Source organism: Fringilla coelebs, assembly GCF_963513975.1.
Source record: "Fringilla coelebs genome assembly, chromosome: 1".
NCBI lineage: Eukaryota > Metazoa > Chordata > Aves > Passeriformes > Fringillidae > Fringilla > Fringilla coelebs.
This window is the reverse complement of record NC_140028.1, coordinates 65,375,024-65,395,343: the sequence shown is the minus strand read 5'-3', so window position 1 is coordinate 65,395,343 and position 20,320 is coordinate 65,375,024. Positions and strand designations below refer to the sequence as shown.

Below are 20,320 nucleotides of genomic sequence, written 5' to 3'. Positions count from 1 at the left end.
GGCCTTTGAATAGCAAGGTAAATAACATAAGCCAGTTCTCTTCTGTCCACTGATTAATTATCAAACTTCAGGCATTCTGACATTTAGCACATGTACTAAACCTTAAAGGTACTGATCAGGGCTTCTATTTTCTTTTTAAGGCTGAGAAAGTCAAAGATTTAGGAAGAACACCTCACTAATAAATATTCAAGCTCTGAAGTACCAAATATGGTAAAAAAATAGATAGTATTTATAAGCTATTTATGCACAAAACAAGGAATTAGAAGGTAGTGATCTTGGCTGAATAGCTTCCCCCTTCCTAAGAAGAAAAAACAAAGAGAAAGGAACAAAAGGACAAAGCCAACTAAACCAAATGATTTAGGTACAGAGAAAAGTCATCTTACAAGGAGAGTGTTGAAGATTAGATTGCCTCATACTGGTGATCTAAGCAATTAATCCAGTTCCTCTAAAATTTTCTCTGCTTGATCTATTCTTGTTTCATCAATCCACTCCTCCTATGAAGCGTCCCAGCAGTATTTGTAAATCAGTAAACCACCTTAATGGAATGGACAAGATTCTTGTGATACCTTACCTCACCCCACAGGCTTATGGTAAAATACAGATAAAGAACTCCTCCATGCTGTGGGGATTTAAATCCATTTTTAAGTTCAACCTGACTTAGAGATCAGGTACTGTGAGCATGTCAAGACTTCAGTTTTATTCCATATAGTGCTATATCATACAAGATGAAGTCACTGGGATTTTACAATACAAAACTGATTTTCCTCAAAAGAAGAGAAAGGAGTAGATGAAAGAAGCAGAGTCTATCCAGCCAGTTGACATCACTTCCTATTCCCCTCTTTTGTACCACAAATGCCCTCGACCATACCTATAGACATCCATGGCAACTGCCTCCAGCAAGGACATGCTACAGACAGAGCAGTTCCATAAAAGAATGGGGCAATAAACAAAGATCTAACCCAGCCAAGCATATTACACCAAAATGCATCAGTTCTCCAGGCCATGCTAAGTATAGCATGTAACAGAAATACAGGAACTTACAGGTGATCAGCTGAAGCACAGGGGAACTACATGCAAAAGGGGAAGCATGTTAAAAATAAGTTAAGAAACTGAAAGAGTAAAGTGTTCCTCTGTTGGACATATTAGGAAATCAGGAGAAGTGGTAAGACACTTAAATTCTGACAGGACAGAAAAAAAATTAGTGTCATTGAAAATGATTAAAGGTGGCAATTAAAATAAAGAGATTTTAAAGAAACAGAAGAAACTCAAACATTCTCTCAAGGGAAATAAGAGAAGATGGACAAGCTAAAACATAACCATAAGGTAGCAAGCCAAAGCAAGAAACAATAGCTTGTTAAAACCAAAAGCAAGATGCTGTTCCAACACATCAAAAGAAAGATGACTAAGAAAGATCAGGGCCCTCAGCCTGGGGGAGACTTGAAGCCTGACTGACTGCCAGCCCAGCGCCAATGTCAGATTTAAATAACTGCTAAGTAATGGTCCCTGAATAAATTGAAGCAGCCTAGCCAAAGAGAAATTTTTAAAAAGCCCAAAACAAACAACAACAACAAAAAAATCAAAACCAAACTTTAGAAAATAAATCCCAAACAAAAGCCAGGGTCATTTCAGACTCAGCCAAACCACTAGGGGAAACACAACCTACATCTTTTTATAGCTTTGTGCACCCCTCATAAAAGAGGTGGTAGTTGGGCCAGAATTATATTGCTGCTATCAGTGAAGGAAAATCCCCACTACAATTAATACCTACATGTATGTTCAACGTCAACACAAACACAAAATGGAATTCAGAAAGACAAAAGCAGCTTCTTTTGTTCACCTGTTGTAATTTGCAAGCTGCTGGACTTAAAAAAGCCCCAAACAAATGAACTTAAAGAGGGTACATACACATCCAGACTTTCACAATAATAAAGATCAGAAGTGAGGAAGGAAAGAAACACTTTTGCTCAAAGCAAAGTTCAATCATAGAATCAGCCAAGGCCAGATAGAGTTCAAGGGGCTCTTGAGTTCAGAAGACAAAATCACATGCTGTATAGAGCTAGCAGCTTTAAAGGACCTTGATTTCAGCTCAGAATGTTGAAGAAACTGAAGTTGGGCCACATATAAAGTTCATTATTTATGCTAAGACTTGTGAAATTTTTAATTTCTTAGAATAAAGCCTGGCTTATTAGAGTTCACTGTAAGGCCTTGGTACAAGTGCAACTCATAGGATTTTCTACAGAACCAGTAATCAAACTATTCTAATTATCCTCCAGGGCAATCTTTTTCTACTTCAGTTGGGGAAAAAAAAGATAATTTCAATTTGAGATGCAAATCACAAGTACAATCCCATATTCTTGATAAAATAAAAATAAAACAACTTTTCCCATATCTTCATTTGAAAGCATTTCCCCCGTCTTTTCTTCAAACTACCTCTGCTTTCACACTCAGTTAATGTGAGCCTAGCCTTTGTAAAAGTCCAGCAGATTTAAATGGCCTGACATGAACATCTCGCTTGACATACCTTGAGACTTTTTTCTTCCCTGCCCTCCCCAAGATGCTTGGCTGTTTACCCATCATGACATCACACTACATGAAGTTTCAAAGTCAGCAAGTCGCTTGAAAACAATAAACTCAAATGAAACAAAACCCCAAAAGCTTTCCTGCAAACCCAATCTGAGAAACACAAAATTTTACTTGTTATATCCTGATGTCTTACACCAAACAGCTCCCTATGTCTAACATTTGTGCAGTCATAATACAAGATGAATTATTAACTTCCTCATTTTCTGCATACCAACCCACTACACATGCAAAATGCCACACATAAAACAGAATGTGACTGCTGGAATATTATGTAAAGTGAGAGAAAATAGTACAGGCAATATTGTGACATTTGGAATCTACATTTCAACAAAAAGATTCTCAAAATGTTTTGCATTGTTCATAAGCAGAACTGTGAACTAATCAAGAGAACATTTCATAGGCTGCTCAGTAAAACTCCTTTAAATCAACTATAATCTTTACTGGGTGCTGAATACATTAGGATTCTATCTATTTTGGTATTTTTCTTCATTACCAGATGTTCAGCAAAAAGACATACAAAACACAGTGGACAAATAACTCCAATTATATGTAGTCATGCAATCTAGTCATCAGTAGTACACGAACATCCTGAACCAGAGACCTTTTGTACCACTATGTTTTAGAATCACTCATTAACCTCATGTTTTTCCCAGAATAGCTCAGCTCCAATGAAGTAATTTTGTCTATCTGGTAATGAATGCCACAATTTTGCACTTTTTAAAGACTTACTCCATTTACTTTAAGCTGATCTACTGTTGAGTGCTTTCCATCTCTCCTGCTATGAAAAGTAAGACTTGCTTTAGTCTGCTTTTTTCAGAACACTGGTGATTTTCCTGACCTTCAAAACAACCCTCCACTCTCTTTTCCCCTATCCTTTCCCAAGCTGAAGTGCTGCCAACTATTTAGTTTTGGAAGGCCAGAGTAGATAGTCCCTTTTCTCTCCTCAGACTACTAGCTTGTGACATTCTCCAAGCAAAAGAAGGTCCAGTCATGAGTCTGAAGTTCACATAAGGAATCTATTATGTCATAATGGTTTAATTTTTAGTCAGAAAAAGAAGCTGCCAACAACTGTATTTCTGCCTGGTGTTGCTTGAAATTAGGTCCTGTAATTGTTGATCTTGTAGACTTGCACAACACAAATCTTCAAGGAGTAAAAAACAGAAGAGGTTCTCCTTGTGTTGTCAGCATTCAAAAACCAGAGTGTTGCAGTTCAAACCAGTGTTGCAAAGTATTACTTAACATTTAAAAAATTCATTTCTTCCTTGAGAAAATAAATGTAGCAAGAAGCTGCACAGAAGTTAATCCTGTTCTGTGACTATGTTCTCCACCTGCCACACTCACAGTACTAAGAGAAATGAACAGAGTGCACAATGTATCTCTCATCTTCATTTTTGTTTATGGTGTGAAACCCAAACAACGTACAGAATCTTTTAGGTGGGAAAAGACCTATGAGGTCAAGTCCACTGATCACTGTCTTTTCAACTAAACCATGGTGTCACATCCAATTGTTTCCTAAACATCTCCCTGGGCAGCCCATTCTGATATTTAACACTTTCCATGAAGAAATTCTTCCTGATGCTCAACTTGAACCTCCCCTGGAGCAGCTTGAGGCCATTTCCTCTCATCCCATCACAGGCTGTGCTGGACAAGAGGCCAACCCACAGCTTGGAACAACCTCCTTTCAGGCAGTTATAGAGAGCAGTAAGATCCCCCTGAGCTGCCTTCTCTCCAGGCTACACAGCCACAGCTCCCTCAGCCACTTCTCACATGATTTACTCTCTAGACCCTTCACCATCAATGCTTCAAATGGACACTTGTTAACGCCAGCACTACAGTAATTCCACTTATACCGATGCTTATGCCTTTGATGGCATAAAAATGCCAAAAACCCAGTTTGGATTTCAAAGTTGAATGCTGAGCATCCAAACAGTACCTGTGCAGAATCAGACAAGGAATTTCAGAGAGCACAGGCACAGAACACAGCAGTTTTTCCAAAGTTAGATTCAACAGGTCACTGAATACAACAAATAGGCATGAGTCAGACCAGTAAGCTACCGTAAACTCCCATCCTCAAGGCTACTCTTCAGCAACTAGCATTACTCTATCACATACATTAGCAAAGATCACATTCTGATGCTGTCAGAGCCTGCAAGAAAAAAAACAAACCCTGATTTTGACTGTGTAGAAGATGACAAAAGGGAAGATGGACACAGAAGACTACCTGTAATGGTTTTTTTGCCTTCACCAGCATGCTGGATAAAAGTACTCATTTTTCAAAAGCAAAAATGTAATGCTCATATGTCAAGCTGGTAAGTCAGTGCTTTAACTCTATGACATGCTCCAAGACAGGGAAAGTGATCCTGGCAAGCACTTGACAGAAAACATCAGGAAGGCAGATGTTTCAAGCTCCCTGTCTAACATGCTGCACTTTAATAAATTTCAGCATCTGTGCAAATATAAAAACATGTCTTTAAATGTTTCTGTGAGGAAGAAAAACAAAATTACTGGACAAATGCAAACTGGATTATGACATTTTGCTATTTCTACAGGAAGGCTGCCTTTCTGGGCTCACCAAAAATGAAACTCCAGAACTCCTGAACAGTGTCACACATGTTATTACAGTGCTGAGTTTAGCACTCCAAAGATCTAGGAAAACAAAATGCTCAAATCAGGAGTACTGAAAGAAGTTAAGTTCTGAGGTGCTTACAGTTTTGAAAAACAAAGAGCCAAAGGTTTCTGGTTTCCATCAAGTTTCAGTCTCAACATCTGCCACATGCAAAAAAATGAACAAATTTGCAATAATTTATCTTTCATTTTTTCCCCCAACTGCACCACGTAACCATATTCTTCCCTATTTTGAAGACAGTCTTTAAGAGAAACTAAAACTAAAGGAAAACAAATTGTGTTTGCACGTGAATAAGTGACCTGTGGGTCTGTGTATTATCGTCTCGTCAGCAACAGCTGAAGCTGCTTTAGACTTGCACAAAGAGCCTGCAGTGCAGATTTTCACAATCAGCTGCCTTCACTACCACTGGCTTATCTAGGTACATAATTAATTTTTGCAACTAACTAAAAGCTAAGCTACTGACATACTTCTTTCAAACGTATCTGAGTCTTAAAGAGCAGCAGGGTAACAAATTTGGTTTTTTCCCCCAAAGTGGGAGTAAAAGTTATCTACTTTTTCCTTCAAACAGAATTTCTACATCCTAAATAGTACTTTGAGTACAACTAAGAGATGTCTTTCAGAATACAGTTGCTCATGAAAATTAGGCGTTTAAGAAGAGTAGCAAATGGGTAAAACCCCACAATAAAAAGAGGCAATTAATATGTTTTCTTTAGGGGAAAATACTCCAAACAAACCACAAAACAAATAATTCTTTAAATAGCTATCAGCAAATTAGGAACTATTATGCAGCAAAACAACCTAGAAAAGTAAAAATGCATAAAAAGTTGCAATTGATGCAGCTAAGAAGCATAAGATTTTTTAAGGCATAAGAGAAAATACAAAAAATAATGTAACCAACTACTAGCTAAGGATAGGAAAATTGTCATCAGGAAAAAAACCCCTTCTGTCACATGCAATACTTTACATTGGGAAACAATTAAGACAACAAATTTTATAAATAAACATAAATATTTCCCAACACTAAGAGCAATAGAGATATTTCCTCTAACACTGAGAAATTTTTAGAAATAAAAACTTGTGATTGCAAGGTCAAGTAATTTGTTCCTAGTAATTCTGAATGCTGGGATTGAAGTTTAAAGTGGCCGACAATTTTACAGCACTAATATAGTTCCAGTAAACGATTACTTATTAATTTGAAGATTAAAAAAAACCCCCAAAAAAACAACATAGGCCAAAATGTTTGACACTCAAGTAGAAAATATAGAGAAGAAACTGTGGAACTCAAGAAATTAACAGACCAAAACAACCCATGTTGACTATTATTAACATAAGATGATAATATTTTATGCACACGAACACCAAAATGATGATTTTGCTTAAGTAATAAACAAGTAAGGCAATATAATATTTACCTACATGGCATGACTTACTAGTAGGGTGGTTTCAGAATTTTGTTAGAGCCAATAAAGAACACATGAAGTGAATTAAAGCTCAGAACAGCACCTCACTTTATTTATTGATTTTAAAGAGAAGCAGCCAGGACTGCTGCCGTATTTAAAAGCACTCAACATTTTCAGTGATTTGAAAGTGACTCTAAACACAGCTCCTGATAGCACTTGGTGGGTAACATGGGCATTGACTAAACTGAGTAGGAGCCAGAACAAGGCCAGAAAGACCAAACAAGACAGACTCACTCAAAAATGAGTTTTATGAGAAAATTAAATGTGAAGCATATCATTAAGATATAGTAAGTAGGGACCATATTTTAAACAGCAGATTAATCTATTCTACACATAGTTTTTGCGCAAATTAAGAAAATTCCTCAAAGGTTGGCAAGGATGTTCAGCAGCAGTGGCTATCCTGTATGAGTAATTCCAGTTCTGATAGCACAGGCACACTTTGACATTCACTTTTTGGGCAAGTAAATTTATCCAGTGTGCAAGGAACTAACATCCTAAAGAAGCCAAACTCTGTGAATGATAGCACCTCCTTAACAAAATAGTTAGTGTTCGCTTACACACACACACACACACATATATATATATAAATTGAGCATCTAGAAACCACCATCACTCACATCTGTGGCCACCCACAGCAAAGCTAGTCAAATATGGGCAAACCAAAAATTCTTCAGAGAGTCAACAAGCAGAAGCAGCATAAAATACAGATGTTTTGTCAAATGCCTCATTCAATGCTAAACAGAAGCCGTTCACAAATTAAGATTATTGTGAAGGCAAACAATTTCAAGAGCAGAAACTCTATTTCTGCACTCAGCCACTTCTATCAACTCCCTCTGAAATCAAGAGCAAGACACAAGGTTACCCTAACACCGGTTCTAGACTCACAAATACATTATTACCTGGGAGTGTCACCTTTGATGCTGTAAAATATCCAGCAGAATTAGGCACTTCTGCCAGAGAAATATGATGGGGAGGAGGGGTAAGAAGACACCTAAAGAGATCCCAAAAGCACCTCTTGACAATAAGATGCTACACAGCCACTAACTCAAGCCTCAAGAAAATCTAGATGGAACAGTAATATTGTCCTTTACCCAGCAATGCAGAGTGCAATGCTACCACCAAAGAGCACCCGAGGTACTTGAGTTGCAACTCCTATAGCTCCAGAGCAGCCTTGACAGCATTTGAGCTGGAATCTCCTGTACCAAAAGCTGCATGAGTAAGTCCAGAGAACTGACACAAGAAGGAAGTATCTGGAAGTGGTCAGAAGTAAATAATTTTTAACTATGTTGATGTTACTTGGTCTACAGTTATCCATGGTATCCGGGCATCTACATTCTGGTTTATTCCCATCTGCATTTTGACTTCAAAACTTTGATATCCAAACACACTTGTTTTCCCACTCACATTAACATAGCATCTACAGCCCCTGCTTCATCCCAAGCCATTTTTGACATCTCTCATCCTGACAGTCTTCCTGTTAGACCTGCGCTCCTCTTCTGTGACCACAAATGCTTAATTCTTCAAGGGTGGGAGGGAGAAACATAATGACGTTTTTCCTCCTAAGTGCACTTAGAGCGGAAGGCTTGCAACATGCAAGTTGTTGTAAACTTTTGTAGGCTTTCAAAAGTTTTCCTTGTAGCACACAATCCCCCTGTTATGTGATTGCAGCAGAGTTCAGAATGTAGATTTAATAACCTGGCCTTCTACACAAAGGCTGAGGACAGCACTTGCCAGTGCGTCAAAGATTTTTGATTCCAAGACAGGATAATTCAAACAGGTCCTTCTGTTCTTTTCTCCTGTGAGGAATGTCCTTTTGTACAATGGATCTATTGTTATATTATTGTCTCAACATCCTTTAAGGAAACTCACAGACCTGGGTTCAAGGAGACAAGAATTCTCAGTTACTACCTACAAACTGGCCTTTGGCTTAAATTGGAAACGGAAGAGAAGTTACACAAAGGAAATTATGATTACACAAGTTCTTTCAAAATCAGGATTAGGAAGATACATAAACCTCTCAAGAGTTATTAGTGGTCACAGGCCTGAGGGTTCACTGCAAATATGGAAAAGAGTTATCTACTGACTAATGGAAGATTTACTGAAAGAACAAAAAATAAATGAAAAAGACATTAATAAAAACGCAACAAAAGAGTGAAAGCAGAAACTATTCTTAACCTCATTAAAACAGTCACAGCTTAAAATGCAACCCCAATAGTGCAAAATTCAGTTACATAACTCCTCAAATTCCACCATACCCTTCCCCCAAAAGACTAAATACCCACTGGAGCAAGCAGAACTGGCTTGTTATATGAAGGCATGTTAGAAACCCCCGAAAGAACCAACTGAAAAAAAATATTCCAAACCCAACAACTCCAACAGTTCTTGCTGTATTTGTGGCTCCCTGGCCTCGTCAAGAGGGAGAAGTAACTGCTATGTAAAAGGTCCTGCAGACATTCCTGCAGACTACAAGGTTCTTTGTAGGCAGACAACCACACTGACTTGATTTCGTGATATTTACTTCAGTCTAAATTTAAAATCACACATCTACTTTTACACAGAATTACAACATACTTACTCTGCCATTACACGCCTGACGTTATTGGCATATAGCACCGGATTTTTTCTTTCTTCTTCTGAAGGAATATACACGGGCAGAAACTGCATACAGAGAACTGAATTATATCAAAAATATTTAACATTTTAAACAATCTCTTACAGCACTACAGTGAAAATTGTATCAGTTAGTTGTTACTCAGAAAATTATATTAAGATGACAGAAAATATTAAAAATTAAACTTTTAAATGCTTAAATATATGTCATACTTCTAAAAATTCATATAACACTGACTCTGCTCATTTCTCACCACATGGAATCCAAGTAGAGTTTTATCTTCATTTCCTAAGTGGGATTCACAATTTTAAAATAATTTAGAAGTATTAGTATTTTCTTGCATAAACCTCACTTACCTTCTGTATTGTTCAGCTCTTTTCAGATAACCAAAAAAAAGCACAGGCTACAGGAACATTGTTTTATAACTTAAAAACTAAGAATCCAAATTTTAAGGACATCGGGTATTTACTGTTACCCCTGCATATTTTGAAATCATGTACAACTGCCTAATATACACAGGAGAAGTGTTTCTACTTTCTGCTGTTGGATGTTTGGAAACTTTTTTCCTTCTAATTGGACATCAGCCATTAACGCTCCATTGAAATAAAAAAATCTAAATGAATGCAGATGACCAGAGAACCACATAATGGCTGATGTTGGAAAGTGGAAAATTAAACCAAAACTGCTGAAGACCCACAACAGAAAGGGCAGCTTTCAGAATGGCACGGCCTACATTAAAATATCTTCCAGTATTTAAAGCTGTTTCTAAGTGTCCATTGAAAAATTACATAAGCCCCAAGATCACGGCCAGTCTCACCAATAAAAACCTTCAAAACATTTCCTTCTGCCAAGTGACTAACTTCTCAGATGGGAGGAACAAGAGAGGATCACTCTGATCACCACTCCTACTCAGCACCAGACAGACACTTCTCTCAGTAGTGCAGCACAGTGAGATAATTTATGCACTAAGTGAGCAAAACGCTCACAATCCTGTGTAAAGCTTGTTTAGAAAAAAAGCTGCAAGAAGCTTAGCTGTAGTACATATAATTATGTGTGGATAGTGGAAATGGAAATTATGACCCAGAAATTTCACACTGGTCTTTAAAACAGAAACTAACAACTGGGTAAAGTTGTTAGTCTTAATTTTAAAGTTTACAATTTCAGCAAACTTCTCAATAACCATGAAGCTAGCTGTGTTTTTAAAATTACATAACTGTATGATTATGATCCACAACAGCCAAACACTGTTATTGGACATTTATCTGTTTCCTGTAAAGGACAAACATTGAATTGGAGTTTTGCTGGAGTTTTCCCTACGTGCACCACTGCAGCTGAAAACACATGACTCTTGTCTTCTAAGTTTATGTTACAAGCAGGTACACCAGCCTCATGTAATATACAAAACCACAAGGACTGTGAAGTTAATAGAGATGGAAAGACTGCTCCTTCAACTTCCAAACCTCATTCCATTTGTTTGACTTGCAAATGGCTATCAAGTAATTTGTCCAAACACAGGAGAAGTTTGAGTATGAGGTGATTTCAGAGGTGTTCTGCATGTGTGCCTAACTCAACATAAACAGCATAATCATTTCAACATCACTAACAAAACCAAAAGAACAACTCTAAGCTGCTGCAGACTGTCATGGATGCACAAACACTGAAGTTGACAGGTCAGTAAAACAAACAGACACGAGCCAAAACAAACTACATGTGCAGATGATCATACATCCTTTCTTCTTCACAACATTGCCAGCGTGACAGTTCTAAGTACAGGATGAGCGGATGGGTGAATATTTACAGAAACCTATTACAAAACCTACATGGGTGCTCTCTTCTCAATACACATACTGGATGACACACACAACATGCCAGAACATATAATATATGCAGAGAAGCCCAGACTAGCTAAGTTTGGATCCTGATTGCTGGCTGTTAAATCTTACTGGCTATCATTTAATAAAAAAAACAACTCTGAGGTTGTGTTGTTTTGTCACGTGTCTTCCTGAGTTATTGAATCATCAGTGCTAACTGTGGTATCCAGGCTTGCAGGTATTTGCCAGTATCTCTGTGCAGACTGAACAGAGCAGGAGCGTCAGAGACCAGAGAAAAAATATGACTTTGAGCACTAAACAACTAATTTTTCCTATATGTTGCTAGTCCTCACTGCATTTCCTTGCAAAAACAGATTCAACTGCTATACCTCCAGAACAGTCTTGACAGCTGGAATCTCCTGTACCAAAAGCTGCATAAACTGGGAAAGTCTAGAGAACTGACACAAGAAGGAGGCACCTGGAAGTGGTCAGAAGTAAATAATTTTTAACTATGTTTATGTCAATTTGTCTACAATTGTCAAATTATCCAGGTAGTATCTGTGGCATTCAGGCATCAACATTCTGTTTCATTCCCATCTGCATTTTAACTTCAAAACTTTGATATCCAAACACATTTGTTTTCCCATTCACATTAACACAGCCTCATACTTGCCTTGAGGCATTACTCTGCCTCATACTTGAGAGCAACCTTGCAAACAGGTCTACTCCTCTATCCTCTGACACCCCCTGCTTTAGTATGGAGTATTCCAGAAGGTCACTAGTTAGTTTGCTTTTTTTTCCCCTCAAGAACTACCAAAGATTATACTTTGTTATGTTAGAGCTACAGAAACCCAACATCTGCTAGCAGCTGCTGCCTCAAAAATCAAGAAAGCTCAGCAGTGCTCACTCCTGTGTGAAAGAACCCATTTTACTTGCCTAGGGCAGAAAACTATGTTCCTGAGAAAGGGTAAAAATCCTTCCAACCAGGTGGTTTGTCTCAGCCCTGAGGCTGTCACTCCCTGGCCCTTCTGCAAAACACACACCACTATTCTGGAAATCCCATTTGTTTTTTGTCCAACTGAATTGATAATACAAACCACAAATTTCTACAACACGTACAACTATTGAGCGGCTGGTATTTTGCATATTCATTAATTTTGAGAATAATTGATTGCAAAAATAAGCAAATACAGAGCAATGACAAGTACAGTGATCAGCATGCAATATATATTACTATTGTAATACAGCATACGTAAACATGCAATAGTTCTTCCTACTGATTTACCCTGCCATCAGTTCCATCTGTCAGACCTAAATAGCTGCTTCATTATTCAAAAAGCAAAAGAATTGCAGAACATCTGTCAAATATCCTACATGACACACTTCAAATACTGTAATTGTCCACAAAAATGTAATTACTCTGTGTAAAAGACATTAGGGACAACAAGTTGAAAGGAAAGGCTATAATTGTTTCCATGTTTTCACTACAATAGTCTTCAGTCTTAAAATTACAGTATTTTCCTCAAAACAAAGTTAAGAATATAGATAGATTTTCTTTTGTTTTCCTATTTCACATTCTGAACACTGCAGCCTAATAAAAAAAAATTAGCCAGACATTAAATAACTTATATGGCCTATAAGAAACCACCTACAATTTTTCTCTACAAGAGAGTTCTTAGTTCATACATCAGTATTCACACACTTGAATGTCTAACATACAAAGCTGTTACACTACTTGAAAGAGCAACCAGGCCATCAGAAGACAAGAAATTTCTTCACAAAAGACTTTTTAAAGTGAGCCAGAAATCTATCTACTCAATTCAAATTACTAAAAAAAATAAAGTCCCATGCCAACTGGAAAACTGTTTTTTGCTATTCCATTTTTAGACTGCATTTTCAGATACAGAAGCCATTTGTCTAAAATATAAGCAGTATCTTAACCTCTTTTTACATGCATACATACAAGATATGAATATAAACTTTTACTGCAGAATTACGTACAATATTATGTATTCTACAGCTGCTCAGAATACACTGGTGTTTTTTTACTGACCTCGATTTCCACAGAATTGTGAAATTGACATAAAGTAAGCCACAGAATTTCAAACCTAAAAGGGGAAAAAGATAGGGAAGGATGGAGGAAAAAAAAAAAAGCAGTGAAACAGTAATACATCATGCTTCAAAGTCTTCACATAGCATCCTACTTGTAGTATAATCATATTCAGATAAAAATTAACAGAAAAGGCCTTTGAAAGTACTTCTACATATTACATTCTGTAAGGTGGAACAAAAGTTCACACTGAATTGGCATCTTAAAAAATAGTTAAAAACAGGAAGACAAATAGTGGACGATAATATATGCATAACATGCTAAAGGAAGAGCAAGTCCGTTTCAGAAAAATATGGTATTCAGCACAGAGCTGGAAAGATTAATTATGTAACCACTGAGATTTTATCATTACCTCAGTTTGGAATCAAAGTTCATTATACTTCCAAAGTCTGTTAATGAAATGCAGCATGTGTGTTTTAATAGCCTAAGATACAAGATAACTGGAATCAACTTGACCTTAGAAAGCATTAAGATTCAAATCCAGGAAAGGATTAAGTAAACCTAAATTAAGGAGCAGTGTCAAGTAGCCACATTTTCATACAGTATCTAGGTAGTTACAGTAATCAATCATTGTGAGGGGATAGCAGGCCAAAATCCTCTTACACAGATAAAGTGCAGTTCCCAGAAGCAAAACCCTACTCATTTGGTTATACACCCATGTAGGTCTGCAAAACATTTCCTCAGTTTCCTTCTTATTGAGCTTCCAACACATCAAAGAAAAGAGTCAGGAACAACAATGGAGCCTGTAATTTGAAGTTTACGTTCCTGACAGAAACGCTAAAGTCTGGTTTCTAGGTCCTTGTTCGAGAGCATTAAAAACCCCCAATAAGTTACAAGTAAACTTTTCTCTCTGCCAACTTTGTTCTCAAAGATTGAACCCTGAATTTAAATAAAAATTTAAAACTGAGTGAATCTGTATCTAACGCAACTATGGTCATTCTTTGTTTTCAAGGTAGACTCAGCTGATCTGTTCTGAGTACTGCCAAAGCAGTAAAAACATTACTTTCAATGAGTGTTCAAGCTTCCATGTGACAAGTTTTCAATCCATCTGACAGACTACAGTGCCTTTAAACAAACAGAATACTCCTAGATACAGAAACATTTCCAGATTTCTGTCTTAGTGTTAGTCAAAACATAAAGATATGTTTCCTGAGAAAAGGAAGCCTGTTATCAGTCTTAATAGCATTTTCTCCTAAGACATCACAAATACATTTTAGGTCACCCAGGAGAATTAATCCTAATTAAGCCAGGCTGTAATTTAAACTGACCCCGTCAATTTGTATAACATCACATGCTGCTGCAGATTCTGATTCAGCTTTAATTTAATTTAATTTTCTTAGCAGAGATCAACACTTCAGAATAAAGGTTTTCTAGACATTATAGTGATCTGAGGCAAGACACCTACAGGTTTCTTCTGTCTTTCCTCTGTGTTCTTGAGTCCTCAGTTAGGTTACTAAGGTGAAAGTAAGCTGCTCACCTTTCTCCTCTATGGCTGAGTTACTTTTTTACGTGAACTGCAGTGCAAATGCAAGGGAAGAGGTAGAAGCTCACAAGAACAGAAATCCCTTTATGCAGCAAATGCTGCAGTGTCTGTTTACATTATACACAACCATGGACTCATCTACTTCCAAAATGGCAAATTATTTGTAAGCTGAACCTCTGCAAGTGATCGATGATTTCCTCAAGTCTCAAAATCACGTCCTTAATTAGACCTGGTTCCTAAGAGCAAAACTTAATTGATAAAATTCTAAATTACTTGAATCTTGGCTAATCCCCATGGTTTCCTCATTATTACTGAAATATAGGATGTCACATGGGATGTTCAAAACAATACAAAGCATTAACCACAGAAGCCAACTCTCCTTTACTTAGGGTTCAAAATTTGTTTTCCTCTTGATCTAAACATTTTGGAATTTCTATTCAAATCCCAACAAGAAAACAATGCTTAACAATTTTTTTTAAACAAGCAAGAACCGCTTTGTTTAATATTTTGTATTACATGAATTTGCTAAAGAACATCTAGAATAACATTTTTAAAACAAAAAAGGTCCAAATTATATTCAGACAAGATAATAGAAACAGTATCTCCAAATTCAGCTGTTTTTGTGAGAGTAGACCAACTTCAAACAACAGCCCTAGATTTTATACAGTAAGATACCAAATGAACTTGCAGGCATAGAGCAGAAGCAAGTTGTTTTACTTCAGGCACTTGGCTAAAAAAAAAAATTTGAAATAAAAACCTAAAATTCTTTCTGCAAACCAAGAGAATCATAGCAGCTGAAGTACATTATTTACACCTGGATTCCTCTTAATGACTGTAAGTATAACTAAAGAATAATAGATAAAGGATAAATTAATCCAAAAAAATAATCAAACAACTGGCAACTGGTTGACTATATATGCATATAAGTCATAAAAATAAAAACTAATTGAGGAAAGCAATGATAAAAACAATAAAACATTAATCACTTACGCTCCTGGCCCTTGCCATGTCCATGTGATTGTGTCCTAAGAAAAGAAGTTTGACATTTGCAATTAATTATTGTGCTTTCAACTTTTTACACTGCACACAGCATAACTGACAATGACAAAAATTACTAAGAAGCTTTCATGGAAACTTCTATGCTCTCTTTGCAGAAGTTCTTAACCCTGTTAGGAATCAGCCCATCTTTTATACAGCTATATGGCTGAAATGAACACTGTGTGAAACACTAAGAGAGGACAAATCACAGTAAAAGAAGTGAAGAAGATGCAAATAGCAAAAAGGGAACAGAAACCTGTAAAGCAATATATAACAGGTAGGAATATGACAGTAAAAATCATTCAATTTTTAACTAATACTAAGAAACAGCACAGGAAAAAACTGCACTACTTGGAGATGCGATTTAAGTGTACCAAAAAATAAAATCTAAAAACCTTAAAATTAGTTCTGTTCTAACTGGGAAAAAGAGTTAAAGCCATTAATGTAAAGATAACGGGACTCATTGAATTCAGGTTTCTAAAAGACCTGATCAGAAAGATATTTTTTTCAACCTACTGGACCAGTTCCAGTTCAGTTCTATGCTACCATCCAAACCCATTCTGTAGATTTCAGGTGATCATATGTGCTATGACCATGAAAACCACAAGTTAACTCAAGTTTTAATTACCATTTAGAGCGACCTAAAGTAAAAATAAAAGAAAGCAAACCCATTCATAAAAGGTGAAAAATGCAATTAATGATAGAACAACAGCTTGGAGAGTAGGGTCAATATATCATAAGGATCCACTAAAAATTTAAAAATTAACATTTAACAATTATTTTCAATCAAACAAAACATGATAAAGGATGAGTCTATGTAGCAATCAATTTACCTGCATTAAAAAACCCCACCTCCATGTAGTGATATTTTAGAACTATATCATGGATAGTTTTACTGTTACACAGTTTCTGGCTGTTTTGATGTTGCTGATAACACTGCCAGCAAATGTAATATGGGTTTTGTCTTTTTCCCACAAGGAACTTTCATTACAAACCATGAGAAACCAGTGCAGATAGCTGATAACTTATCTAGAGACTAGATCTGCCTTACAGAACACCAAGCACTACATATCTCCAACTCTGCTCTCTAAATTGCAAAGGCACAGAGTGAGATAAAGAAAAATGTGATCTCCATGACAATGTCTGGATCATTGAACAGGACACAGGTATTTTCAGAATCCAGCATCATGCTGGCTAGCTGGCAAGTCAAACTCAAGTAATCCATCAACAATACTGCAAGAAACTCCCAATGCAAATGTCATAGTTGACAGGCATGGTTTTTTTCGTCGAAACATCAGGACGCCAGGGATACTGGCCAGGGAAATGGCTAGGGGAAAAAGGGATTCTGATCTGCAAGAGGCAGATCCATGATATAGGAGACTCTGACCAACACAGCCACTATCCTTATGATAAAAACAACAAGCAGGCAAAGGGAAGTAGGATTTTCCTTACATAACTAACTTACCTTTTACATTTATCACAGCTACCAGCTTACGCTTCTGGACAACATTCTCTTTGACAGCATTCTTTGAAACTACTGTACTCAAGTAAAGAATACTTTAAATTGTGTGGAAGTACATAAAATGGTACAATAGCTTGGTTGGAAGGGACCTTTTAAGGCCATCTACTCCAACTCCCCTGCAATGAGGGGGGACATCTTCAACTACATCCTGTTGGCCAGAGCTCCATCCAACCTGACCTTGAATGTTATCCCCTCTGTTATTTCCCCTCAGCAGGCAGGAAACAGGCAGAAGAACCATCTTCCACAGAGTCTGTATTTTGTTGCAGTGTGATGTCATAGTTTGTCTCAGGGGTCCTAGTCCTTTCCCAGGTGCCAACCACCTCTCCTTTCTCCCCACCCTGACCCCTGCTGAGTGCTGTCTGTCAATCCTGGCATTCCAGAAGGGCATCGAGCGACTGGCAGAGTTCAAAAGATGCCCTGCATCCCTGGGGGGGCCATTGGCCCATCCAGGTGCCCTTTCATCTGAGACCTGCCCACCCTGCACCTGGTTGGTGGGATCCTTCCGTCTTCCTCTCCCTGGGGTTAAAAGAGCCAGCAACTACAAGGTTCGGGATTCTGTTAGAGCTGTTACTGGATTCAGAAGCATGCAGGTCGGAATAAACTCTGGACTGAAACCCTCTAACAGAATCCCACTCCTTTCCTTCACCTCACCTTAAAGCATCTCCAACAGAGGTAAACTGGAGCTTTGCATGTCTGGACTTTTCTCTAGTGCCAGCTGCAGCATCCACCAGCCAGAGGTGTCTTTGAGGTGAAAACACCGCAGTTGCCGCCTTTCGGTCAAGCAGCAGAGGCCAGTCAAGCCCCATCTGGATATATTGGTCATTATTCCAATAGTATTTGACACAAGAAGATACTGAGAATCATATGCCAACCTTCAAACAGGAGACTGGCTGTGGCTTTATTGGTTCAGTTAACCCTGATATACCAAAACTGTACAAGAGCTGCTGCCAAACTGCTTATCAAATAGCACAGTTACTTGTGGAAGACATATGGACATAAAATACATTTCAAATGGCTCTGTGATATTTAAACAGGTACATAGTTTATATATTTTCATAATTTCATAAGTAACAGCCCCCACTTGACAGAAAATTTAAATGAAGAAACAAGGGAAAGAAGTAAAAAATTGTACAAAGGAAAGGATTGCAGTAGAGAACCTATGGGTGAAGACATTAGAGCATTTATTCTAACCAGAATGTAGATAATAGCTCTCAGGCATCCATTACCTAAAATAATATCAATCTAGACAACCAGTAGCAAAATTTGGAATATCAGGTCTAAACAACATTTTGAGCCTTAAAATTTCTTTCTGCTCATGCATCAAGCAGAGAAACATATTAAAGTATTACTACTAAAAATCACTGATAGAGGACTAGAGATGTCATCCAATATAAATAGTCACAAGCCCCAAGATGACTGTTATTCGGGGAGCAACTCTATAAAAAATATAAAACACAGAGCTCTTCACAGCAACCAGAACTAGATTTATTTGCTAGAAAAAACCTTTGAATTTACTTCTTCACTTTTGCCATGTTTCAGCCTACTGCAGAACAGTAGTGCCTTCCCTAGCTCTTCAACAGACTACAATGAAACAAACATTCCAGAGTGCAGACACCTACTACATCCACCTCAGGCTCTGATCTCAAAAAAACCAGGTGCACTCAAATCCAAGACTGTTCTCATCTATACTGTGGAACTCAAAGCTCTGAACACAGATCAGAGCAGGCACTTCAAGCAAAATTCAGTGGGGTGACTGCACACAATGTGTATCTGGAGTTCACTGGCTAAGCAAAGATCTTAAGAAGTTCCTTTTTAAACCTAAAATTATAATTTGCATCAGTCAAACAAGACAACAAATAGAAAGCCAGAGACATTTAAAGTTTGCTAAAAATGTTATCTTAGTGTATGAAAACCAATTCTCATTCCCTGCTCTGTTCTTACATGTGTTGTGGTTTAATCCCAGCTGGCAACTAAGTACCACACAGATGCTTGCTTGCTCACTCCTCCTCCCCCAGGGTGGGCAGGAGAATTGGGAAGAAAAGGTAAGCCTTGCCTTGTAGGTTGAGATAAGAGTAGCTCAATAATTGAAACAAAATAATCTAACTCCATATTCCTAACCAAAATAAACCTCACCTTTGTGTACCACATCATAGTCCTTCTGCCTCTCCCCCTTCTAACTCTGATGCAACTCTTCTGCAACCCCCAAGCTAATGTAAAAATAAAGCAGTAATAGCAATTATCACTCCTGTCATTAATGCTTAGACCTTTGGAAGGTCTCTTGGAATTACATCATAGGAGGTTAAATGACTCAGTAAGGCACTGAAAATAAAGTGTTTTACAGCAAGTAGAAGTAGTAGGAAAAACTTAAGTCCCATACACAAACTCATGCCAGCTCACAATGGATATCTATATACTAGTTAGAATTTATTTTATGACATTTTTCCAGTAATATAAAAATTATGAAAATTTTAATTTACATTTATATTGTTTTACTTCAACATTAGAAGCTCACAAATTTCTGTTAGTAAAGTGTTAGGAACATTCACTATTGGTTTACAAACATTGAATATTATGTACTACAGGCAATAATGACATTTCAGTATGCACCTGGATTTTGAAGATATTTACAAAATAACATTTGATAGCTTTATATTGCTATGGGCTTAACATTAACAAAAAGTTACATGGCATATTAATATGACATAAGCCGCAAGCATGTTTGCCATTTTAAATGGCAGTGCCATCAAAACTTCAAACTATTTTTAGAAAACAATCTTTCTTCCTGAAAATATAACAATTATGTAATGAAAAGTCTCAGGCAGCCTGCTACAATGCACTTGATACTATGTAAGCATATCAGGCTGCTATTCTTGTCACAGCATCTGCCAAGATAATTTCTGGGTTTATTACTGCAAACTATTTGATTGCCATGACACCTTGACACAGCCAAGAACAAATGGTGGTCTGTGTATATTAACTTTGCTTGGATCCTTTTTTTAAATCAAGCCTATGTTTTATGTTTCACCTGTAAATGACAGAAAGAACAGTGGATGGAAATATTTGTAAGCTACTCAAG

General features: G+C 37.2%; 1 protein-coding gene across 1 annotated transcript in view; it reads right to left on the bottom strand.

Moving 5' to 3' along the window:
- Nucleotides 1-20,320, bottom strand: part of LPCAT1 (lysophosphatidylcholine acyltransferase 1) — a 60,129-nt gene that overhangs the window by 17,849 nt on the left and 21,960 nt on the right. Inside the window, exons 7-9 of the mRNA XM_084215508.1 lie at nt 15,675-15,709; nt 13,145-13,199; nt 9,245-9,327 (exon numbers count right to left, since the gene is read on the bottom strand). Coding sequence (XP_084071634.1) covers nt 9,245-9,327; nt 13,145-13,199; nt 15,675-15,709 — 173 coding nt within the window. The remainder of the gene's footprint in view (nt 1-9,244; nt 9,328-13,144; nt 13,200-15,674; nt 15,710-20,320) is intronic.